General features: G+C 45.5%; 1 protein-coding gene across 5 annotated transcripts in view; it reads left to right on the top strand.

Moving 5' to 3' along the window:
• AKT3 (AKT serine/threonine kinase 3) overlaps positions 1 to 20,174 on the top strand; it is a 165,366-nt gene that overhangs the window by 90,928 nt on the left and 54,264 nt on the right. For all 5 annotated transcript variants that reach the window (XM_045587130.1, XM_045587129.1, XM_045587131.1 and 2 more), the window contains one exon: positions 10,854 to 10,979. In XM_045587130.1, coding sequence (XP_045443086.1) covers positions 10,854 to 10,979 — 126 coding nt within the window. The remainder of the gene's footprint in view (positions 1 to 10,853; positions 10,980 to 20,174) is intronic.

The following is a 20,174-nucleotide window of genomic DNA, read 5'->3' as shown; positions in this document are numbered from 1 at the left end:
CAATTCCCACACAGATGCAGGTGGTTCTTTAAGATTTTTCTTTAAAATTGTTTCTGTCCCGCATGCTCTCTCTCTCCTAAATATTAATAATTTTGGATGAAGATTTGGGGGGGTGGCATCTGGACGGGGTGGGGTGCCTACAGGACTGGATATGGTGCCTGAGGACGTCTGTTTGAGTTTTGAAGAATTGGTTATACTAAAAAAATAAGCCTCCACTTGAATGCTGTTAACATACAATGCCAGCTTTACATAAGGATATATTAATGTTTAATAGCACAGGGCAGAGAAGACCAGTATTCATGTTACAGTCTAGTTATTTTTTTTTAAATAATGATATGTTATTATTTATCTTTCCAAAGAAGTGGAACTATCCCAGAGCCATGGAAAGCTGTACCACAGGTTAGGATGAAACTGCTGCCCAGTTCGGGCATTGTCACACGTGGATGAACTTGAACTTGGCCTGTTTTCAAGGCACTTCAGGAGCTCCCGGCCCTAATGGGATAGAGACGCATTTGAATTGTGTCTCGGGAAAATCCTGCATGAATAGTAATTTTAAAAAATATTGGCCAGTAAGTCGCAAACAGAAGAGTATTTCACTGTCTGACATATTCTTTAAGGCATCTTGCTAAATGTTTTGGCTTAAAATTTTTAATGTGTTGTGGTTCCGAGGCAGCCTGATTAGAGCTGTTGGTAAACTCGGGAGCACTCTCTTGAACAGAAGACGATTACGATACAAAGGCAGGGAGGCAGGAGCCGTGAAGTTCGAGTACGTATGTTCTTGGCGCCGAAGCCACTTATTTGTTTGAGGCAGCGACGCAGCCGCGGAGTTCATCGCTTCCTGCATCTGAGCGCGGGCACCGCGCCGCAGCTGTTGCTCCTGGCATCTCGCTGCCGAGATGTTTAGACTGAAGTTTGTGTATTTGTTACAGGAGGTGACCTGCTTTTCTCCCATGCATTTGCATCCCGTTAGCCGACGCTACGATCGCTCTTTGTACAATACATTCTGCTTAAGCAAAACAGGAGTTAGGATATAACTAAAATGGTTTTCTTTGACCTTCGAATTGTCCACGATGTTGCTTTTAAAAAGAATTAAACTGCTCAATGCCAGTGCTGCATCGTTAAAAACAATTAGTTTACTCACACTGATGCCAGGCCTGGGATAGTTTTGTGTGTGGAGAGTTTACACCTGAAGTCACAGCAGCATATAAAAAATATATATATTTTTTATTGATTTTTTACAGAAAGGAAGAGAGAGGGATAGAGAGTTAGAAATATCGGATGAGAGAGAATCAGCTGCCTCTTGCACACTCCCCACCGGGGATGTGCCCGCAACCAAGGTACATGCTTTTGACCGGAATCGAACCCGGGACCCTTCAGTCCGCAGGCGGACACTCTATCCACTGAGCCAAACTGGTTTTGGCAGCAAGGACTTTTATTAAAAGTAAATGAAGATTCTAAAAAAAAAAAAAAAAAGTCATATTCTTCCTGAGGAAGGAGAGCCATGCGTGGGGAGATGGTTAACTGTCGAAAAGAGCTTGGCTGCTCACTTGCTGGGGGGCAGGCTGGTCTCTGTCCTGTCTCCCAGCCGGGCCTGCTGGGTGGAGGAGGGTGGTGGTGTGTCCTGTTGACTCCTCCAGTCACTGATGGCCTTCGAAGACTCTGACATGAGATTAGCGCTCTCTGTATTCTTAAAACGTCTGTCACGCTCCGGATTACGCAGGGTGACTTACTCAGCGTTTTGTACGTGAGAAAAAAGTCCTTGACAGGTGAACGAATGCCAGAAAACTTGTCTCCCACTTTGGTAAAATCAGTGCCTTCTGGGGAGACGGAACGGAACCTCATTGCACATCATCCTGGATCCCGGGAAGTAAATAGATGATTTTTTTTTGCTGTGTCACGATGCTTACAGTTCCAACATCAGCATGAAGGAGAAGCGGGTGCTCTGACCTGCATCGCCAAGTCGTCATTGGTATTATTATATCTTATTAGTAAACGGGTGCTTTTACACGAATGAGCCTCCTGGCTGTGGTTGGGTGAATAAGAAACCCAATCACCTGTAATTTGGGGCTGAATATTGATCTCTTGGAACTACTTAGTCTTCACGGAAAGATTTGTATGTCCTGATGGCCTCGAGATGTTTTAAACAAATGATTCTGCAGAGGGCATTTTAATAGGAACTTAATAGAATATTTACACAGTGGGTGCAGACTCACTTATATGATTTTTTTTTTTAATTTCATTGTGTTTTGAATGCCTTGCATGATACCGAGGCTGTGAGTCATTTTCCTTCCTAATGCCCTGATTTAAAAAAATAACCTTTCTTTTCCAACTCACTGGAAACGGTTGAAAACAGGCATCATGATCTTGCAGAGGTGTGGATGATGACGAGGGAAAAAATACCTACGTGTACAACTATCCCCCCTTCCGGTTTTTTAAAATGTGTCTTTTTATTGGAACGGTAGGTGAATGAGTGTCTTCTGGAGTCTGTCTCCATGTGTGAGGGAACACTGCCCTCAGAGGGCCATGGGGAGAAGTTCAGCCTCACAGCTCAGCTCAGCTGCTGCAGGTCTGGCCTGTGTGCCTATTTGGGGGGGCGAGGGGGGTGGTGGTGAACTTCTTTAAGGACTCGACTCAACTCAACAAGGTTTCATTCATTCTTCGCTCTGCTTCTTTGTTCTCTCAAAGTGTTCGATATACCCAGACACATCAGTGTGAGAACAGCATTCAAGCACATTGAGCTCGTTTCTAAGAAAACCGTAACAGATGACCTGCCACAAATGGCCACATGAGATCAGTTTAAAAAGGGATACAAAAATGACCTAGGAATGTTATGGTTTTGTTCCTGTTATGTTCTTGGGTGTGTCTTACTTTTTATCCCTTTGATAACAGATATTCCACTCTTCAAAATTATCTGGATATCTAGCAGCATTCACTGACATGGAAGCATTATATTCCCTTCAGTTTTATAAGTTTAAACATAACCACATGTTAAAATATAATCTAAATATGAAACCCCTTCCCTGGGGATGTAATTCTTTTATTATTTTTTAAAATATATTTTATTGATTTTTTATAGAGAGGAAGGGAGAGAGATAGAGAGCTAGAAATGTCGATGAGAGAGAAACATCAACCAGCCGCCTCTTGCACCACCCCACCCCACCCACTCCCCACCCCCACCGGGGATGTGCCCGCAACCAATGTACATGCCCTTGACCGGAATTGAACCTGGGACCTTTCGGTCCGCAGACCGATGCTCTACCGCTGAGCCAAACCGGCCTCGGCGAGATGTAATTCTTAAACAGAAAGATGCCAGAAGTTGAAATACGCCATTGCCCCCAAGCATTTGTAGAAGTCTAACATTTATGTGTCGTTTGCCATCTCTGAGCGCAGAGCATGTGGAATTAGATGATAATGAACTTGCACAGTGAAGACAGGGGAATGGGAAGGCCTGATGTGGGAGGACTGAGAGGCGAACTTGGGTTTTTGTTTTCGGGACTTAGCACCTGAATTGGGGGATGCTTTGAAAGGCAGTGGAGATATTTACTCACCAAACCCGGGGGCGGTGCTGGCGGGGGGGAGCCCTGGATTGACCTGCTACTGAATTGAGAAAGACGGCTGGCTTCTGTGGCAGCCTTCTCAGCTTTCAACACAAGGTTCCCATCGGTTGCACATAAATGATAGGCGATTCATTATCGATAATAACGGGGGGATGAAAATCGAGGGCCCTAGAAGAGTGAATAACAGAACTTTATCCCCACAAAAACAGAGCATCAGCTTTGCTCAACGAATGGGGAACTGTGACTGTGTGGACCAATGGAATGAATGAATTGCATTTTATTTCATATACTCGATTCGCTTTTGTGTAGTTAAGTATGCTGCATCTTTTTTGATTAGCTGTATGTTAAAATGTTTACTCATTTCACAAATGGCAGAGTAAATACTCTACTATTACTAGCCCACTTTCCAGATGAGGAAGCTGAGGCACAGAGAGCTCGAGGGATGGGGATGGGGAGGGTTGGCACTGGAACTCTGGACCTCGGCGTTGTGTCCCGACCCCTGTAACACACTCATTGCTTCCCTGGGACAGCTGGGCGGTGTGTCCCGGCGGGACTCGGTTGATTTCAATAGCTCTCTTTTCATCTCAACTTTGTCTTTGACTTGTTACCGTGTCCCCGCACCTCGGCGTGGCTGTGTGTGCAGAGGGCACGCCAGCACCAGTCTCTGCGTGTCTGTGAGAGGACTCCCGTGGGGGAGCCCAGCACTATGGCTTCAGTGCCTTCCAATATCCTTTCCTTGTGCTTACCACTTTAAAACATATGCGTGTTTTTGGATTTTAGAGAGGAAGAGAGAAGGAGAGAGAGAGAAACATCAATGGTTGAGAGAGAATCATGGATCAGCTGCCTCCTGCAGGCCTCACACTAGGGATCGAGCCCACAACCTGGGCGTGTGCCCTGACCGGGAATGAAACCGTGACCTCCTGGCTCATAGGTCAGCGCTCAATCACTGAGCCACACCGGCTGGGCGCTCACCACCTCTTCCCTCCACGGTTCCCCGAGCTGTCTCAGCGGGCTCACTGCCCGGGGGAAGCAGAGGAGGGCGTGGACCCACCTGCAGGACAGTAGCGTTTGTGCCTCATGCCGTGTCACTCTCAGGTCCCTGCTCCTGAAAAGCGACCAGGGAGACACTCCATGGGCGGGAGTCCGAGAGAGGACCCTCCTGTCTGGGTGGGTGTCATCCTCTCTCTAGGGTAGGGGTGTCGAACTCAATCAGAGAAGGGGCCAAAATCTAAAATCCAGCCTAAATCGCGGGCCGAATGGTTTACTGAACAGTCATAAACTGTCATTGTGATGGAAACGCAGCGGAGTGCAGTGATGACAGCGCGGTGCGGGCCACATTGCAAGGCCTGGCGGGACGGATTTGGCCCGCGGGCCTTGTGTTTGACACATGTGCTCTAGGGCAGTGATTACTATGGGGAGGGGGCGCTGACTCACCCAAAGGGTCTCCCAGTGACACAGGACTCCCTCGAGGCCACACCCCGGCCCTGCCCCGGGAGATGGTCCTGTTGTGTCCAGTCCCCCAGGGCGTGCGACCCCTGGCGCTGCCCTGGGTTTGTGCTCAAGGCCCCCTGCTTCCGCATGGGATGTTCCTAAGCGCGGAGCAGTGCAGTGAGCCAGCACGGGGGTGCGGGGAATATTGACAGTGAGAAGTGGTCTTTTTTAAGGGATCAGGCTCTGAAATGGTGGGAACCCCGGCCCTCGCTGCTCGGTGACGGGCGCGGGCGGTGTGTTCAGTGCGGGCTGTGGAGCTGGGGCTCGGCTGGGTGTGGAGCAGATTAAAGAGAAAGCTCCGCGCTCCCGACCCACAAGGGCGTGCATGTAAGCAAAACAGTAATTTACTCACACTGAGCCGGCGGGAGGCCGTGCTGAGCGAGGAGTTCTCCGCAGCCGCCGCCGCGATGCAACCCGCTCCCGGCTTACGCTCCATTAAACCGCCCAGTGCAATTCTGCTGCTGGCTGGTTTGTGTGGATACAGTGTTCTCCCTCCCCCTCCTCCTCCTCCTCCTCCTCCTCCTCCTCCTCCTCCTTTGCCTCTTCCTCCTCCTCCTCTCCCTCCCCTCCCCTTTCTCTTCCTCCTCCCTTTCCCTCCTCCTCCCCCTCCTCCTCCTCCTCCTCCTCCTCCTCTGCCTCTTCCTCCTCCTCCTCTCCCTCCCCTCCCCTTTCTCTTCCTCCTCCCCTTTCCCTCCTCCTCCCCCTCCTCCTCCTCCTCCTCCTCCTCCTCTGCCTCTTCCTCCTCCTCCTCTCTCCCTCCCCTCCCCTTTCTCTTCCTCCTCCCCTTTCCTCCTCCTCCCCCTCCTCCTCCTCCTCCCCTTTCCCTCCTCCTCCCCCTCCTCCTCCTCCTCCCTTTCCCTCCTCCTCCTCCTCCTCCTCCTTTGCTTCTTCCTCCTCCTCCTCTCCCTCCCCTCCCCTTTCTCTTCCTCCTCCCCTTTCCCTCCTCCTCCTCCTCCTTTGCCTCTTCCTCCTCCTCCTCTCCCTCTCCTCCCCTTTCTCTTCCTCCTCCCCTTTCCCTCCTCCTCCCCCCCCTCCTCCTCCTCTTCCTCCTCCGCCTCTTCCTCCTGCTCCCTCTCCCCCTCTATTGCTTTTCTCTCACAGTAAAACTTAATACTACAACTCCATTAAGATGTTCTATGCTAGCCAGGACCGGTTTGGCTCAATGGTTAGAGCGTCGGCTTGGGGACTGAAGGGCCCCGGGTTTGATTCCGGTCAAGGACATGTACCTCAGTTGCAGACACATCCCCATTAGGGGCTGTGCAAGAGTCAGCTGATTGATGACACTTTCTCATTGATGTTTCTAACTCTCTATCTCTCTCCCTTCCTCTCTGTACAAAAATCAATAAAATATATATATATATTTTTAAAAAAGACGATGTTCTACGCTAAAAAATAAAAAGTATCATATTTTCGGTTTAAAGGGCAGTGTTTCCTAAAAGTGAAGGGAACGGGGAAGTGATGGACTAATTTACTGAATACCACGAAACCATTACCAGGATCGAGGGGCTGGGCGTGTTCTGGTCACAACAGAAATGAGCCAGCAGACCGGGGCCTGCCAGGGCCACTTGGAGGTCCAGGGAGGCAGGCAGCTTCAGTGCAAAGCATGGACCCCGCCTGGCCTGGGAAGTAGATATGGAAACTGTTCTTTGTTGCTGTTGTTGTTAATCTGCACCAGAGAATGTTTTTCCATTCATTTATAGAGAGAGTGGAAGGGAGAAGGAGAGACAGAGAGAAACGTCGATGTGAGAGAGACACATCCATCGGTTGCCTCCTGCATGCACCCCGAACAGGGCCAAGGAGCCTGCAGCCACGGTCCGTGCCCTCGACCAGAATGGAATCCGGGACCCTTCAGTCCGCAGGCCGGTGCTCTACCCACTGAGCCACACTGGCCAGGCAGACAGGACAGGCTTGAAAGGACTTCATAAAAGGACAAGGATAACCTGAACATTTAGGCTTGTCAGGGCTGGAAAACCAGATCAACATAGATTTAGGGAGCACCAACAATATGCAAAAGCATTTTCCTTTTTTTATTTTTTATTTTTTTTTTTAAGTTACATTTCAGATTATCCCTGTGTAATTGAAAACTTATTACACTATCTCATTGCAGTGTAGATAACAAGAAGAAATTTGTTAACGTTATTTTCAAGACATACGTAAAAGAGGATGATGGTAATATCAGCGAGAAACACATTCTCTCTCCTCCCTGAGACGTTAAGACGGCTTTCACTTAGAACCAACTGGGAGATGGCATTGTGATCTGCCATATATAAATGCAACAGGCAACTTCAAAGATTGCAAATGTTTTATTACATTCGCCGTGTATTTCTTCAGGAACTATATTTGGCTTTAATATTTAAGATGTAGCACACGCCGAAACCAGTTTGGCTCAGTGGATAGAGCGTTGGCCTGCGGACTGAAAGGTCCCAGGTTCGATTCTGATCAAGGGCATGTACCTCGGTTGCAGGCACATCCCCAGTAGGGGGTGTGCAAGAGGCAGCTGATCGATGATTTTCTCTCATCGATGTTTCTAACTCTATCTCTCTCTTTGTAAAAATAAAAAAAAAGATGTAGCACACTATCATGAATGATATATTCAGTATCTGTTTATGGTCCATTGAACCAAACCGGTTTCGGCAATGGTGCCAGTACTTTTTTAATGAGAATCCACCAGTGGATACGTACTCTGATATATTCTTTTAAGTAGTTCTGTGTACATTTAGTTGGTATCTGTCAACAGCAACTCAATATTTATAACATTGTGAATCATACAATTGAATAGACTCCATACTGAAATTAACATTAAACCTTTGTCTTAAGTGATTATTGAGCCATGAAGACATTTACCTAAGACTAATGGTTTCTGAAAATCGTATAAATTAAATTTTACTGAAAGCTGCCAATTTTTGGTTAAAAACTCTTTGGAAATTCTTAAAATATTTGCATTTTCATGGTGCTTCATCCAGTGTATGCTATTTATTCAAAGCTTTCAGAGAGACCTAAGACTCTGTTCTTTTCTTCGGAAGACTAGTTCCTCCTCTGAGACCCTACCTCTATTTTAAAAAAGGGTTGAAAGTAATAAAAGTAATGCCAGTGCTGTGTTTTGACATTGGGTATTTTTTTCCCTTCTTTAGCTAGGATTCAAGTTTTCTGTATCTGGCACACCCCATTGCTAAAAAAATAAATTTAAAAAAAATCGAGTTTTCAAGCAAAAACTTGAACTTTGGAGGACATATCTGCTAGTGTGAGCCTGCAGCTCCCAGTGCTTGTGCTTTTTGGATGAGACTGGCAGTGATAGCGAATGTGATTATACAATATAGTGAAATGCGCTGATATTTGGGAGATCAGTGGACCAGTGTTTTTGAAAAAACTGGTGGGTGAGGTTACAAAAGCATGCATCGTGTAAAAGATTCCTTCAGGGTATAGACCCCTGGATTTTCACAGAACAGTGTAGAAAGTTCCTGGTTATGGTTTCTCATTCCACATCACAAGTGATTGATTGTTGAGGAAACTACCACTCGTCAAATGCTGGTGTGATAGCGAAGAAAGATACCTGTAACTATGTCACTGTTCTTGCCTTTTCCGGCTCCATGTCTGTCTGAGCCGGGTTTCCCATATTCCAATGGAAAGAACATACTGCCGCAGGTTAAGACTCTGGCCACCTATTCAGCCGAGCACTCAAGAGATTTGCAAAAGTGGAGAGCAGTTCGACTCTTCTTAATAATTTTTTTGCTTTAGAAAATGCAATTTTCTTCATCAAAATATTTATTACATGTAATGTGTTTATTATTTTTGAAAGAAGCAATAACAGATATCTTATTCAGTTTCTACTACAGTAAACATTGCAGATGTAATCTATATAAAATGAAAATGTTGGGGGGTCCTCAGTAGTATTTATGAGTGTAAAGAGGTTTGAGGTAAGAAGTTTCAGAATTGCTGATTCTGAGGAGTGATTCCATATCTGGAATGTACACTGAGTGGCCAGAGTATACGTTCAGAGATCATAGTAACCTGGCCACTCGGTGTATGTCAGGGGGGGGAGATGGAGGAGCTGGCATTCTATGCTAAGAGACTTGCACTTTGCAGTCAAGAGTAAGGAGTCAGAATTTTTTTAAAATATATTTTTATTGACTTCAGAGAGGAAGGGAGGAGATAGAAACATCAGTGATGAGAGGGAATCATTGATCGGCTACCTACTGCATATCCCACACCAGGAATAGAGCCTACAGCCAGGGCATGTGCCCTGAGCAGGAATCAAACCAGGACCTCCTAGTTCATAGGTCGACACTCAACCACAGAGCCACGCCAGCTGGCTGAGGAGTCAGAATTGTTGAGCTGAAAAGTGATATGAGAGTAATCTGGAGGTGACAGATGCATCGGGGAAGAAGTGGGGGTGGAGAGGGTGAGTAGAATGGAGAGCAGGTGGAGCGCATGAGCAGAAGGGCCTCCGTGAGGGGTTGGGTTTGTTTAGGCTGGGCAGTGTTGACCTCACTACTGATGGGATAAAGTAAGGGAGCAGCCGTAACTGGTTTGGCTCAGTGGATAGAGCATCGGCCTGCAGACTCAAGGGTCCCAGGTTCGATTCTGGTCAAGGGGATGTACCTTGGGTGCGGGCACATCCCCAGTAGGGAGTGTGCAAGAGACAGCTGATGAATGTTTCTCTCTCATCTGTGTTTCTAACTCTCTATTCCTCTCCCTTCCTCTCCGTAAAAAATCAGTAAAATATGTTTTAAAAATTAAATTAAATTAAGGGAACAGTCAGGCCTTAGGTTTGAGCTTAGATAAGTGGGGTCAGGAGAAGCTGAGTGGTCGGGAAAGTTGAACTATCGATACATCCACATTTTTGTAGCGCCGCATGCAATCAAGCATTTGAGATTGAGTCACCAGGTAGAAACAGCCAGCAGCAATGGACCGACAACTCAGACCAGGTGGCCTCACTTCTCTGTGGGATCTTAGGGCACCCCCCTTGCTTCAGATGATGAAAAGTTCTTTATGAGTAAGACAGTGGTGACCTGGTTGCTATACTTCTCTATTTTGGTTAGGTAGGTTTTATATCAAAACCTGATAAATGTATTGGCCGTGATGTGCTTAGCACTGTACCATGGGCTTTTGTAGTTATTATATTTGTGTGTGTGCGTGCGTGTGTGCGTGCATGTGTGTGTGTGTCTATGTCAATGGTTTTTAAGCTCTATTAACCCAGGTTTCTTAATTGCCAAGACTTATTTACAGCATTTCACAGAAAGTTCTTTTCCTTTGTAGAGCAATAAAATGTTTAAAGAAGTTATGATTAGGATTTAACAATGAAACTGGACTCAGTTCCCCTCCCCCTGTTTTTTATTTTTATTTTTGTTTTTAAGCGGGACAATTAGTTCGTGGCACATGGAAGAGAAACATTTGTCTCATAATCCGCCTTAGGATAAGTGTGTTTCATAGGAATCCCTCAACGCCAGCCGTGCGGGTGACTGACCAAGGCTTTTGAAAAGGGCTGAAAGCATGCTCTTCACAGCCACCCGATAAAATGAAAAACTGAACAGGATGTGAACGCAGATGAACGATTCTCTGAAGAAATAACGATGCAGACGAATCGTCAGAGTGTGAAATCATTAAAAACAAAACATGTTTGGGTTGTTATTGAAACTGAATTGCCGGCTTATCTATTTTCTTTTGTAAAGGAAATCGCCTGGCTAAAATTTTGGAGGCCAGTGTTGTAGGACATATATTGTACCATCATTCATTTCTCACATAAAAGCTGCTGTTCATCCCCCACCCCCACCCCGGGGCATTAACACGCGTGTTTTCCTCGTGCAGGAGAATACATAAAAAACTGGAGGCCACGGTATTTCATTCTGAAGACAGATGGCTCGTTCATAGGCTACAAAGAGAAACCTCAAGACGTGGACCTACCTTACCCCCTTAACAACTTCTCCGTGGCAAGTAAGTTCACTGCAACTGTCTGCTCACTTTGTATGTCTTTATTCGTGTGACCTCATGTGTCAGGTCTCTTTTCTATGAGACGCTGATGAGAAAGCTGAGGTTTGTAGTTAACAGCAGAGAGAATTTCAGCTTCGATAGAATTTCAAAGAGGGAGGGAGGGAGGGAGGGAGGGAGGGAGGGAGGGAGGGAGGGAGAGAGAGAGAGAGAGAGAGAGAGAGAGAGAGAGAGAGAGAGAGACATCAGTGATGAGAGAGAATCATTGATTGGCTGCCTCCTGCACGCCCCCTACTGGGGATCAAGCCCAGTAAGGATGAGCAATGATAGGTGGTCTTTGGTAATTAATTCTTTAATGTTTTTAATAGTGAGCACTTGAATGTGATCATTATAGTTCCCCGAATGTATGCTGCAGGTTAGAAATTCTTTCTATACTATATCCTAACATTTACCAAATGCAAACAAAGCCCTTGGACATGATTGCTGGGTGGACCTGGTTATTGGATGGACCTGGTTGCTGGGTGGACATGGTTGCTGGGGGGACATGGTTGGGGAGGATCTGGTTGCTGGAAGGACATGGTTGGGGGTGGACACAGTTGGAAGATGTCGCAGTAGCTTCTAGTGCCTTTCCAGTCCGTTTCCTCTCACGATCTTAGAGCGTCTAAGTGGTTGCATGATGAGAAAGAAATTCTTTCCATCAGAAATTATTTTTCACAGGAGATTTTATGTTTGTAGTTAAACTTTTCATCCTTATAGACATCTAATAAAATGTTTGTGATGTAAACTTCTTTTGAAATTATGTTTTTGCCTGAACATAGCACAGAGTAAGCTGAAAGACAGTGGTAATGATAATGAACTTAGGTATTATTGCTATGTTATGACCAGACACTTGAGGCTGTTCAACTTACTGATTATCAATGAAAGGGTTTTTATGTATTGATTCTGAAGTAAAGTGTTTTAAAGTTGTGTTCAAATAAACCTGCCTAATAGCTAATGCAGATAAACCTGCCTAATGGAGATAAAATCTTTAGCTGGACACCATTCTTCAGTCCCCAAGCCGACGCTCTATCCATTGAGCCAAACCGGTTTCAGCTGGACACCATTCTTAATTTTGGTTTTGGTTGTATGTGGTTACCTGTTAACTACGTTTGGAAAAGATATGAGGGAAGATTGAAGCTGAAAAATAATAATAAAAAATACAGCAAAATAGCAACAACAAAATCCAAGATAACAAAAATCCTTCAATTTTATGAAAGTAATTTTACCATTATATAGAGCCCTTGTCTTTTCTATGACTATCTCTTTTTTTTTTTTAAGAATAAGATTAAATAATAAACCAAAGGACTTGTGAAATCATTTGAATGATAAAAGCAATAACTTAAAAAAATAAAGAAAATAAACAACCTCTCTATATCAGTGGATGCTTGGGTTTTCCATTAAAAAAAAAATGGATTAGTTAAGGAAATTATTTTTTCCCACTCAAATGCTCATTAGATATTTATATACTCTTTTCAGGAGAAAATTGTTTTTTAATTCTATTATCAATTGAAATACTCTCTTGTATTTTGAATTGATGTAACACATTTTATTCTGAAGCTCTTCTGGGCAAGCATTTGCTTTGAAATGACAGGAACTGGCTTTGAGAATATTAACAGCATTAATTATCACGTGCCCCCTATGGCCATTGCGGTGCCTCAGTTTCCCTGTTTTCCTAGCGAATGCTATTGGCTTGTCTGAAATAATTTATAGAAGTATAGAACTCCTGTATCTGCTGATCAAAAATGCAGCATTTTTTGACCTTATGAAATTTCACACCCCAACAAGTTTTAAAGACATCCTGTATGTCACAATCTGCCCACATCTGCTCCCGCACTTCCACTGGCAGCAGCTGAAATACAGGCTGCACCGGGGTGGGGGGTGGGGAGGAGTCCCGTCTGGTGACTGACAGTCAGCTCATCCCCAAAATAAATATTAGTCGGCATCTGTACTCTTTACTTGTAGGCAGTTGACTCAAACGAACACATTACAGACCAGTTTTGTTTTTTTCCCCCCCAGAAGTGTATTCATGTGGCTCTTACACTAGATACACTCTTTTAAATGGATTATTCTTAAAGCTTGATTTTGATTGAAAAATAACACAGGATTTCGACAAGCATCGTTGCAAAGCTGTGTTCACAAGTATCTTGAGCACAGTAGTTCGTCTACCCAATAGTCACGGTCTTTAACATTTTGGCAGTTACCAGTCCAACTCAAAAGTAGAGACGGCTCTTCAGTGGAGACCTGGCACATTTGCCCATGTGTCTTGGGGACCCACCTTCTTGCTGTTGAGAAGTGCCTCGCCATGTCCAACAGACCGCCTAGAATCTCCCTTATTCGGTGTTGCAAATATTGGCTCACGCTGACAGTGTCTCCTCCTTCCCTGAACCAATCCCTTTTTGAAAAAATAGGTTGGTCTGCCTTTCTGAGGCTGATTTTAAATGTGAAATGAAGTGTTTACTCATTAAGCTATTCTTCTGTTTGAAAGAGCATAAGGACATGATGGGTCTTAAACCTACCGAAAACTATCCTTACCTCTGAACAAACATTAGACTTGATTATAGTCATGACGAAAAACATGCTGATTCCTACTAATGCTCCCACTGCGGCTGTTCTCGGGGGCAGAGGAATAGCTCTGACTTGATTCCCACTCTAACGTAACACAAGATGCCATCTAGGATGAGAACCCCAAAAGATTACGAGGGGTGAGAGCAGCGAAGTCCCAGGGGTTAGTCCATCACTAGAATCCTACCAGGCACTGAGAGAGTATTAAATACAACTTTCGTCAGTAGGAACTTGACATTGACCCTGGAAGACAATCACATAGAGCACACAGCAATGGGAGGGAACATGAGATGAGCTGCCACAGTGAACGTTCTGCAGAAGTGGAGAGGGTGGGTCAAGGTGAGCCAGGGTGACCAGCTAAGAGCTCTCCGGAGCTGAGGTGGACACGGGCCTTGAAGGACAGGTGCTGTGCAGGTCTGGGGAAGGAGGACATTTTCAGGAGCTCAACAGCAGACACAAACAGGAAGCCTGGAATTGAGAGGCAGCTTCTTTTGTGAACAGTACAAGCAGCATCCTAGATGAACAGAGAATTTGTTGTAGAAAAATAATTTAAGATCAGAGACGTTTTAACCAGATTGTGGAAGGTCTTGAATGCCAGTTGGATTTTAAAAAATATATATTTTATTGAATTTTTACAGAGAGGAAGAGAGAGGGATAGAAAGCTAGCAACATCGATCAGCTGCCTCTTGCACACCCCCTACTGGGATGTGCCTGCAACCAAGGTACATGCCCTTGACTGGGATCAAATCCAGGACCTTTCAGTCTGCAGGCCAACACTCTTATCAATTGAGCCAAACCGGTTTCGGCTAGTTGGATTTTTTTGTTTGTTTGTTTGTTTGTTTTCTGTTTTTTAAACATATTTTATTGATTTTTTTACAGAGAGGAAGAGAGAGGGATAGAGAGTTAGAGACATCAATGAGAGAGAATCATTGATCAGCTGCCTCTTGTACACCCCCTACTGGGGATTTGCCCACAACCAATGTACATGCTCCTGATCGGAATGGAACCTGGGACCCTTGAGTCCACAGGCCGATGCTCTATCCGTTGAGACAAACCGGTTTCGGCTAGTTGGATGTTTTTAATGGCAACCTATTGGAAACTCCAGGAGGCTCTTGTCCAAATGAGTATTGGGTAAAAAAGAGTCTTCCGGGTCATGGTGAGCAGAGACAAGGAGTTCCCTTCCCCCATGTGCCAGTCAGTCAGCAAGGTCTGTGGTCATGTTCTCCTTCCTTTCCAGGCCCACGGCTTCCATCCCACTTGGATCAAGTCCCCTGGATCAGTTTGATGGTCCACTAATTGATCTCTTGCCTTCAGATATTCTCTCTGGAGTGTGTGGAAGCAATGCATAGATTGCATTTAGAGTCATCTTCCAAAAAAATGTTTCTCGGCAAATACCACCTTCTTGCTAGGAACTATCTCAGATTTTCTCCATTTTTACAGAGGAAGATGAATTATGTTTGATGTAGTGGAGATCAGTAAATAAAAACACTTGCTAAAATTATAGCTATGTTTATACTCTATATATTTTTAGAACTCCTTTCTTTTCCTCTATTACTCTTTAATGTTCCACACATTTTTCGCATGCATTGCTACACACAGAATTCCTAATCCTGTTTTCATTTTAAGTGATTTTTAGACCATTTTATTATACTTAATCATTTAAAGATGTGGGAGGGAAAGAGAGAGATAGAAACATCAATGATGAGGATCATGGATCGGCTGCCTCCTGCACGCCTCACATTGGAGATCGAGCTCACCCGGGCATGTGCCCTGCGCAGGAATCAAAGCATGACCTCCTGGTTCATTTCTTGACTCTCTAACCACTTTGTCCTGCCAGCCAGCCAAGAGTCGGAATTTCTGAGCAGAAAGGTGATAGAAGAGTAATGATGTACAGGAACACAAGTTGGAATCAAGGAGGAATTCTCACAAGTAAATTTTAGCATATCTGTAGAAGATCTAAGTTCTAGCAGGGGTCCTCAAACTTTTTAAAGTGGGGGCCAGATCACGGTCCCTCAGAGAGCTGGAGGGCCGGACTATATGAACTACTAATTCCTACTGTAACACCTCGGCTGCACTCACTGCCCAAAAAACCTGGCGGGCCGGATCAGACTCCTCTGCAGGCCGCATGTGGCCCGAGGGCCATAGTTTGAAGACGCCTGTTAGTGACTGTTGAGAGAGTTTTCATTATTGAGGGTGTATTGTGTTCTCAGCATTGTGCCAGGTTCTGAGGTCTGAGGGGAAGGGAAGGAGATAGGAGGGAGGCCGACCTTTCTCTGAGCCGTAGTGCGTGCCACGCCCTTTCACTTCCGTCTTCTCTTTTCCCTCTGCAATAGCACCCCCAGGTGAGCCTTAGAGAGACAGACCGAGGTCCTTCGATTTGCTTCCGGTCGGTCACCTGGCAAAAGGCAGAGCCAGAATGCTGAGCCAGAGCTCATGTCACTCCCATGGGCAGCGCTAGTAGCCGTTGGCTTGGAAGGATTTCGAATCTAATAGCCAAGACCCTGCCACCACCCTTGGCACGGGTCTTCTCAGACGTGGTGCGTTCAGTTCGGAAGAAAGTTGATAATGAATATGTTCAGTGAGAGTTCAGGAAAGTGAGGAGAGAAGGAGGCAGGGGGTGGAGAGGGGACACCACCTACAGCCCATGTGTGGGGAGCAGGGTGATGGGCTCATCGCATGACCTTTTACACTCAGTTAATTACCAACGGGTCATTGCAGCTCAGCGTTTCAGCTAAAAACGTACCGATTTGTCTAGCTGACAGTGGTCGGCAAACTCATTAGTCCACAGAGCCAGATACCAACAGTAGTACAAGGATTGAAATTTCTTTTGAGAGCCACATTACTTAAACTTCTTCTAATGCTGCTTCTTCAAAATAGACTCGCCCAGGCTGTGGTATTTTGTGGAAGAGCCACACTCGAGGGGCCAAAGAGCCGCATGTGGCTCAAGAGCCGCAGTTTGCCGACCACAGGTCGAGCACCACTCAGCAGCGGCCGGCCTTGGCTGCTGGGCTCCCTGTGTTGTTTCAAAGACCTGCTGTTCCGCGTCATCCTGACCCAGCTCTTCCTCCAACGCCCTTCCTGTCCAAGGGCGGGAAGAATTCTGTGGGCCCGCCCTCTGACTTCCTCATTCACGCCCATCCTCATGGATGGACGCTTCACTTCTTATTCAGTTAAATGTTGATACAGAACTGGTTTGCTTGTCTAATATTACTTCTTTAGCTTTTATTTGGTTTTTATTCTCTAGAAAGAAGTTGGTGTAATTTTTAAAATTACAAACTAATAGTGATCACGTCTCATCCTGTTCCATCCCGTATTACTAATAATTAACACCTAAGGCATTAAGAGGGACTTAAGGAAGGAAAGAGAATTGACATTTTGAAGAGCTCTTTGTGGGATGTGCTTTATCTATATGACCACGTGTGTGTGTTTTTTTCATGACAAGTACAACATGAAATAAATGTTACCTTAAACAAACTGGATAATGAAACTCAAAGCTCGAGAGAGTAACTTTCCCAGGATGTCCAGTCAAGTCCCTGGCAGAACTATGACTTGGCTTCTGCTCTGACCCCTGGCTTAAGTGTGATCAATCTTGTAGAGGCATCAGAGTGACAGCTGTCTTCAAATAATGCTGAGTCAGCACCACAGCCACCTCCGGGTCAGCCAAGTCTTACACACAGTCAGTAGTAAGAATGTGTTCATGTGACAGTCATGCTCACTAGGCCACAGGAAGGCATGGAGACACTAGCCAGTGACCGATCATTGGATAGAAATGTTTTATGTGATAATGGGTCAGTCCCTTAACCAGCGGGGGACTCAGAGTTTTGAGTGAGGGAGTCATCCTGAGTGATCTCTCAACTTCTTTCTTCCAACACCCAATGACTTGCCCATCACCTGCTATACCTTCATGTTCAAAGCATCTGTTGTGTTTCCAGTCAAGTTCAACGGGGCCCAAGGCCAGAGTTGGGGGAAGGCCCTCTCAGCCTTGGAATGGAGGGAAGACTCAGGCATTCTTTTGGGTTGGAAAGAACACACCAGCGAGCAGATACCAATGGAAACAGGCAGCGGAGGGGGAGAGAGCAGAGAGCGGGGGCCGTTGGAAGGCGGAGTGGAGAGAGTACATTGCCCCTGATTGCAGTAATGCCTCTGCTCTATAATGCGGCCTTTCACTGGGCCCAGGCTCTCATTCATGTGTGCTGCTTCCTGTCGCTAATTGTCGGCACAATAGTCCTCCCGCGAGGGAGCCTCCGTGTCCTTCTGCACCAGCTTGTCATTGTCCCTCTCCCTCACCCCCACCCATGCGCTCCGAGCCCATTACTACGCTGGCATTTTTAGACATTTTCTCTGTTCGAAAATGGCAATGCTTTTGAAACATGCCAGAATAGTTCATGCTAATTGGACCAGCCAACCAGCAAGTGTTGGTTTCCAAACGGACACCGATAAGGCCGCTCTCTCTCTGTAGGATACTCCAGAAAGGAATTAAAAATAAACGCAGAATGCTCTCTTTATAGCATCATTTCCCAGGCATTGTCTCCTTCGAGTGCCTCCCCGTCGGCCCATGGAAGTACCACGTTTGGTTAACATAGTTTGTTGGCCTGGGGTATTATTTCCAGGCTGACAGTTTACCTGGTCAATTCTTTGGAAAATCTGTGGCTTTGGGAAGTTACATGTTTCCTACTCTTGGAGATCATTTTATTATGATGAGGGGAATAACATGCTCTCTTAGATTCACAAAGCCCAATAAGTTCTCATTTCGGCCTCCAGGCAACTGGCGTCTCATGTTAATTCATGTTAGGGTTTCAACATTTTGGCCAATAAATATTTCACACGTGCTTTGAACCTTGTATCAGTGATCTCATGTTGGTGGGAAGGTATTTCCCCCCCCCCCCAATTATTGCCCTATAAATAAATGCTAAAACTGTATTATTCCTTAACAGCTCACCCATCACCCGAAGCTCCCCCTATGTTATAAGCGTACAATCAAAGCGGGTGGTTGTTTTTACACGGGATATTCTCACTCTGGATGGTAGTTATTTTTGGTGCATGAATACTCAAGAAGTTTGGTCAGTTTTCTTTGGGGAAGACTCTTTCCATATTCTATTCAGGCGTCTTCAAACTACGGCCCTCGGGCCACATGCGGCCCGCAGAGGAGTCTGATCCGGCCCGCCAGGTTTTTTGGGCAGTGAGCTCAGCCGAGGTGTTACAGTAGGAATTAGTAGTTCATATAGTCCGGCCCTCCAGCTCTCTGAGAGACCGTGATCTGGCCCCCACTTTAAAAAGTTTGAGGACCCCTGTCTATATCTAGTCACTGTTTTTGTCAGTTTGATTATTAAAACCTAGAGAGTGAAGATGCAGAGCTTGTTATTAAAGAAACTAGAGACCTGGTGCATGGATTCATGCACCAGTGAGGTCCCTCGGTCTGGCCTGTGGGATCAGGCCAAAACCGGCTCTCCAACATCCTCTGAGGGGTCCCGGATTGCAAGAGGGTGTAGGCTAGGCAGTAGGTTCCCATGATCAGGGCCTGGGAGGGATGCAGGAGGTTGGCCAGCAGGGAGGGACTGCAGGAGGCTCCAAGGCATGTCTGGCCCACCTGGCTCAGTCCCAATGGGCCGGACCCCAGCAGCAAGCTAACCTACCAGTCAGAGCATCTTCCCCCTGCTGGTCAGTGCACGTCATAGCAAGCTGTCGAGTAGCTTTAACATATCATTAGCATATTACGCTTTGATTGGTTGACCAGATGCCTGGACGCTTAGCATATTAGGCTTTTATTATATGGGATGAACATTTACTTCCTCTATTGAAAGCTGCTAACACTCCCCAAACAGCATGTGATATGCTAGGATGCACCTAGAACTTAGAGCTATAAAACCTGGACCCGAGAGATTCAGTTTCATAACCTCACGGACGTGATGATTTTGAACAAGGGACCAACATCAGCTTCTGTTTCCGTGTTTGTGAAACAGAAATGACTGTAACACCTGAGAACTTAGTTGGGAGGGTTAGTGAGAAATAAGCTCATAGAACTTTCGTGTTCCCGTGGATCAACTGAGAAGGTGCCTTTCAAAGAATGACTTGTCATTATTTAAGAAGAACCAATTTAATAGAAAGGAAAGTTTCCCTACTGACAAATTGGCAAAGCATTTTAGATGATTTTTTTTTTCTGTTCCGACAATGAATGAACCGATTATTCCAAAGTATTTCTTCGCTTACTTGCAATGCAATAGTCAAGCCAGACTTTAAAGTGAAGTGTTTTGTGCTAAAGACCCAGAAATTCTCTGTGGCTGTGGGTGAAACCCTGTAAATGAGGAAAACTCGTCTGAAGTCAGAATTCCTGAGTGGAAAGAGAGGCATTTATGTCTCGTCTTAAAGTTCCTAAAGGTGAGAGAGTGTTTTCACTCTTTAAAAAATTCTTTAAAAAATTCTTTTTTAAAAAAATTCTTTAAAAAATTATTTTCTATTTTTATTGATTTCAGAGAGGAAGGAGAAGGTAAGAGAGAGAGAGAGAAACATGGATGATGAGAGAGAATCACTGATCATCTGCCTCCTACTTGCCCCACACTGGGGATTGAGTATGTGCCCTGGCCCCGAATCAAACTGTGACCT

This window comes from Pipistrellus kuhlii, unplaced genomic scaffold (genome assembly GCF_014108245.1).
Source record: "Pipistrellus kuhlii isolate mPipKuh1 unplaced genomic scaffold, mPipKuh1.p scaffold_m20_p_25, whole genome shotgun sequence".
NCBI classification, from domain to species: domain Eukaryota; kingdom Metazoa; phylum Chordata; class Mammalia; order Chiroptera; family Vespertilionidae; genus Pipistrellus; species Pipistrellus kuhlii.
Note: the sequence above shows the minus strand (reverse complement) of the source record. Positions and strands in the feature narration are given on the sequence as shown.